This window comes from Conger conger, chromosome 5, assembly GCF_963514075.1.
Source record: "Conger conger chromosome 5, fConCon1.1, whole genome shotgun sequence".
NCBI classification, from domain to species: Eukaryota; Metazoa; Chordata; class Actinopteri; order Anguilliformes; family Congridae; genus Conger; species Conger conger.
Window position 1 is genome coordinate 3,352,477 of NC_083764.1, and position 5,393 is coordinate 3,357,869.

Consider the following 5,393-nt stretch of genomic DNA (forward strand, 5'->3'; position numbering starts at 1 on the left):
GCACTCTCTTGAATGAGCTTCACGAGCGCTTTAAGGGGAGGTCCCAAAATCACAGCCCAAGGAAATGTAACGCAGCCGTTACATTCGTGCAGGGACGACCAACAGAGGCGCAAGAGCACGCGTAATGCATTTCACGAAACCAAAATAATTGGATAATATGTCTTTACATTTTGTTGTTAAAAAAAATCTATGTGGTTTCTGCTGCTGGTTTCAGACCCTGTGCCTACCACCTGGTAAACATCTTCCTCAACTGTTGCAACATAGCAAACCAGTATTTAATCAAGGGCACCAGATTAAAAGAGAAGTACCTTACGACATTCCATCATTAAATTATACCGTAATAAACCCAATAAAGGAAATAAGCACATGAAGTAATTCTCTTTTAATCAATTTTGTATGAAATACTTGTTGTGCTTAAGTCAGCTGGCTAGCCAAAGTGCCGGCAGAGTGCTGGGAATCTGTCCTTTGTGTTAGGGCATCTACAGAGTAATATTTCAGTTTTTTGGCCGCTTAGCAACATCCTTTCCAAGGAGATAAATGAACCATTAAACTACTCAACGAATTAAGAATATGACTGTGTGCACCACGTCATCCACTCAAGAGAAAATAGAATAAATAAAAGCTGACAAGTGTAATTTCTGAATTCAGTTGTTTGTTTTTTTCCCCTGTTGTTACGATAAAGTGGAATCGGGAAGAAGCCTTAGTCCTCATGCTCACAGCCCAATAGCACAGTGTTGGAACGGCACATTTGACCAAGTCCACTGGCAGAAGCACAGAATGGAAACCACAGCACAATTCTGTTAGTGTAAATTAGGAACATAGAGGGGCGCAGGAACATAAAATATACTTTATTCAACCCCTGTGGGGTAACTTGTCCTCTGTATTCAACCCATCCTTGCTACTTGGGAGCAGTGGGCACCCAAATGCAGTTCTAAGGCCAGTGCCATCATCGAGGGCAATGCCAGGATTGCTAAACTTACATGCGAGTCTTTTGGTGTGGAACCCGGAGTACCCAGAGGAAACACCACACAGACACGTGTAGAACATGTCAACACCACACAGACACGTGTGGAACATGTCAACACCACACAGATACGTGTAGAACATGTCAACACCACGCAAACTCCGACCGCCACTCAAACCGCTAACCGCTGAGCCATCGTGCCCCCCAGATCCTTAGTTATGCTCAGCAGACTGCTCCCATGGGCCTGCGATTTACTTTCAATTACTCTTTCTGTGGCTTGTCTGACCACCATAGCAGTGAACGCTATACCCTAACCCTAACCCTTAGCAGTGTGAGTGTGGCATGGTTAGCTTGGCTACTTTGCTACTAAAGGTGCAGCCAAGGCTTGTAGCAGGTTACCGCAACATCTACTCTCAAATGAACAAAATAACGCTGTTGCCCTTAGCTACGGGCGATTTCACCTTTAGCTGACGGGTAATGCATTTGTCTAAGGAATTTTTGGGTGAGTGAAAGGCCGTGGTTCAAATCCCACCCCGGACCTTTTTCAGAAATTTCTAACCCATTACATGAGCACAAAGGCAGCCGGGAGGGGTCAGAGGTCAAGAAGTTGTGGAAGGCAGGAAGTGATATATACATCTTTGAGCTGATTGGTGCAATCTGTGGGGGTCCAGGCAAGTTTAGGCACCAGGGCAGCACATTGAGCAGTTTTTGGGGTTCACACAGATCTGGGGTCTCCACGCCAGCCTGCATGCATAGTATTTGGGGTGCACACATGCCCTGGGGTCCTGGGACCCACACCCCACCCAGTTCACAGACAGTGGGGTGCAGATACGCCCTCTGTGTATATACTGACCCGTCAGCCTTCACCTCCCAGCACTGCTTGTATTGTTGCCACGGAGAACAAAACCAGCCCAAAAGAGATTCCTCCATATGGGGGTGGGGCGGGGGGAGCCCCTTCCACAAAGAGAGACGGGGCACTCAAAATGTCGTCCCACTGGACACAATTAACCCTAAATTAACACGGCCACTTCGCCTCTCTCTCTCTCTCTCTCTCTCTCTCTCTCTCTCTCTCTGTCTGTCTGTCTGTCTGTCTGTCTGTTTGGGAACATTCCATTCTGATTCTGCCTGTTCTCATAACACTGCAGTGTATGTATGTGTCTATATATAAGATCCCAGGTGCAACAACAAATGCAGTGAAACACATGGAAGTGAATTATATCTGTGAATTATATTCTCAGGACAAAAGAATCACACCTCCTTGCATTAGAGGCTCTGTTTATTGACACAATTGAAACACTTCCTGCAATTACATTTTAAACAAGGAAACTCAAAAACAAAAAACACATAGACTACAAGTATTAACAATACACTTTTATTGAACTTATCAAATAAATTAAACATTTACTTTTATAATACACCTTTATTTCCCAAATATTTAACTTCCTTCTTGTATATTTGCCTGTGCGCTGTGCGGGGGTGGGGGGTTCAAGAGTCCAAAAGTTGGAGTTTGAAACATGACTAAATAAAAACCGAAATCTGTGCCGGAATTAACAGTGATATCTTGCCTCCCCCTACCGTCACTTTACAGAATATACATTAGGCAGTCTTCTTCTTTTTTTCATAAAAATAAAAACAAAATTAACCACGTTGTATACATGTTTTGTGTGACAGGATTATTGTGGAACACAACGTGCATTGTTTTGATTATCTCTGTGTGTATTTTGACAAACGGACTTACGTGTTTTGTTCAGGCACGTACTGAGACAGCCCTGAGTCCATGCGGCTGAGGACCCCAAGATGGCGATGCTCGCAGAACGTGAGTTTCTGAAGTCGCGTGTTTGTAAAACTTATTTTAGCTTATATAATTAGCCTCTGCCGATACTAATATTTTAAGTATAAATGTTTTCACATGTATTCCCCACCGATGGTTGTCATTGATATACTCATACTTACAGATGTAACTCGTGTGTCTCTATTTTGGCTGCTAGCGGCTAACTGTGGCTAGCAGCTAGCGCCTCTGACTGTATGAATGTTACTCAGTGAAGTTTTATCTTATTATATTTAAACAGCTCGGGTTTACAGTTTTACGTTCCAGCTCCCTCCATTGTATTTTATGTTTTTCACTGGATGACAACCACAAATTGGCAGACATGGGCTGAGGTCGCTGTTACCGTGGCTAGCTGTCTAGCAATGCTAGGTGTTATAGCCGGGATATATAGGCTCTTCTCTCGTCGCAGCCCACACGGCAAAGAGGTTGGAAACTCAGTAGGTCGAAAGAAAATAAAGTGGACCACTACCCTATGAACAACGTGCAGTCACGTACGTTGTCTGGTTGCTGATATCTGGTCACCGAGCTGGCTAGCCAGCCTTCCAGGAGGATACTTAATTGCTGTGTGTCCGACAGCCCGCAGGAAACAGAAGTGGTCCGTGGACCCAAGAAACAGCGCCTGGAGCAAAGATGAGTCCAAATTTGGCCAGAAGATGCTGGAGAGAATGGGGTGGTCCAAAGGAAAGGTATTATTGGCAGCCCGGCCGGTTGGAATCTTCTGGCGAGAATAGTATGCAACAGGCTTTCGCGATGATACATTTTAACATCAGTTCAGATATCACTCTTTTTGCTTTAATTTTGAATAATTTAAATGGTTCATGTTGATCACAATGTAGAATTTTGATGACAATATACAAGGTTGCTCCGTCAATGAGTGCCGACAGGTATGTAGAAGAACCATCCGCCTGCAGTAACCCGGGCCGCCGACAGGCGCTGAGAACACCCCCTTAATTTGTGTCCTGACTACAGTAAGGCACTAGCCTGACGTGGGTTAATGGAAATCCGTGAAATTGTGCTATATTATATTTTACCACCGGTCCATAATGCCTTCATTTCGATGATAGAGAACTATAAAAGTAATGTAATGTTTTTAATGCGCAGCTGGGCTGGTTCTGGGAGTGTTTTTGTCTGTAAAATGTGAAATGTTTGCTGTGCGCAGGGTCTGGGGAAAAGCGAGCAGGGTGGCACGGAGCACATCAAGGTCAAGGTGAAGAACAACAACCTGGGCCTTGGGACCGCAGCCAGCCACGAGGTCAGCGGCGGGGCGGGGGGTTGTGGGTAAATTGTGCTGAAGGGGGTTGTGGGTAGATTGTGCTGAAGGGGGTTGTGGGTAGATTGTGCTGAAGGGGGTTGTGGGTAATTGGTGCTGAAGGGGGTTGTGGGTAGATTGTGCTGAAGGGGGTTGTGGGTAATTGGTGCTGAAGGGGGTTGTGGGTAGATTGTGCTGAAGGGGGTTGTGGGTAAAGTGTGCTGCAGGGGGTTGTGGGTAAAGTGTGCTGCAGGGGGTTGTGGGTAAATTATGCTGAAGGGCGTTGTGGGTAGATTGTGCTGAAGGGGTTTGTGGGTAATGGTGTTCTCTCTGCAGGATAACTGGATCGCCCATCAGGATGATTTTAACCAGCTGCTGGCCGACCTCAACAACTGCCACGGACAGAGCAGTAAGGCTTACACCCCACCCGCAATCTGCCCCCTCTTCCCCCAATCTACCCCCCTCTCACCTCTATCTACCCCTCTCTCACCTCTATCTGCTCTGCTCCAATCTGCCCCTCTCTTGCCCAAATCTGCCACTTTTTGCCCCTGCCTCTTTTTCACCACCCTTGAGCCAGGCACAGAGTGCAGGAAGGTGCAGTACCACACACAGCCCAGTTGGTGTCGCTGTTGTAACATGAAAGCCCTGGAGGCAGACATTCTCGCAGAGAGCTGTTTGAGAGGGCGCTGGGGGGACCATGCGTGCCGGAATACGATTCCTCATCTTTCCCTCAGAATATTCATCAAAATTACGCATATTTTAACTGGTCAAATTTGACATTCTTTGTTCAGGAGCCTGCAGTCAGCTCCATCTTCCCGTGTGCTAGGACAGTGGGCCTGGGTGTGTTTCTGCCCCAATGCAGGTGTTTCTGTGTTCCAGACCCCCCGGCCCCCCAGGAGCAGAGCTTCAGTCTGGAGGAGAAATCCAAAACCTCCAAGAAGAGAGTTCACTACATGAAGTTCACCAAAGGTGAGACTGTGTGTGTGTGTGTGTGTGTGTGTGTGTGTGTGTGTGTGTGTGTGTGTGTGTGAGAGAGAGTGAGAGTGTGTGTGAGAGAGAGTGAGTGAGAGAGAGTGAGTGTGTGTGAGAGTGTGTGTGAGAGTGTGTGTGAGAGTGTGTGTGAGAGTGTGTGTGAGAGTGTGTGCGAGAGTGTGTGCGAGAGTGTGTGCGAGAGTGTGTGTGAGTGTGCGCGTGCGTGCGTGCGTGTGAGAGAGTGCGTGTGAGAGAGTGTGTGTGAGAGAGTGTGTGTGTGAGAGAGTGTGTGTGAGAGAGTGTGTGTGTGTGTGTGTGTGTGTGTGTGAGAGAGTGTGTGTGTGAGAGAGTGTGTGCGTGTGCGCGTGTGAGAGAGTGTG

General features: G+C 46.9%; 1 protein-coding gene across 1 annotated transcript in view; it reads left to right on the forward strand.

Moving 5' to 3' along the window:
- The first annotated feature begins 2,627 nt into the window (after window positions 1–2,627).
- pinx1 (PIN2 (TERF1) interacting telomerase inhibitor 1) overlaps window positions 2,628–5,393 on the forward strand; it is a 25,324-nt gene continuing 22,558 nt past the window's right edge. The window contains exons 1-5 of the mRNA XM_061241762.1: window positions 2,628–2,780; window positions 3,369–3,478; window positions 3,952–4,044; window positions 4,378–4,450; window positions 4,921–5,010. Of these exons, the coding sequence (XP_061097746.1) occupies window positions 2,762–2,780; window positions 3,369–3,478; window positions 3,952–4,044; window positions 4,378–4,450; window positions 4,921–5,010 (385 nt within the window). The 5' untranslated portion in view covers window positions 2,628–2,761. The remainder of the gene's footprint in view (window positions 2,781–3,368; window positions 3,479–3,951; window positions 4,045–4,377; window positions 4,451–4,920; window positions 5,011–5,393) is intronic.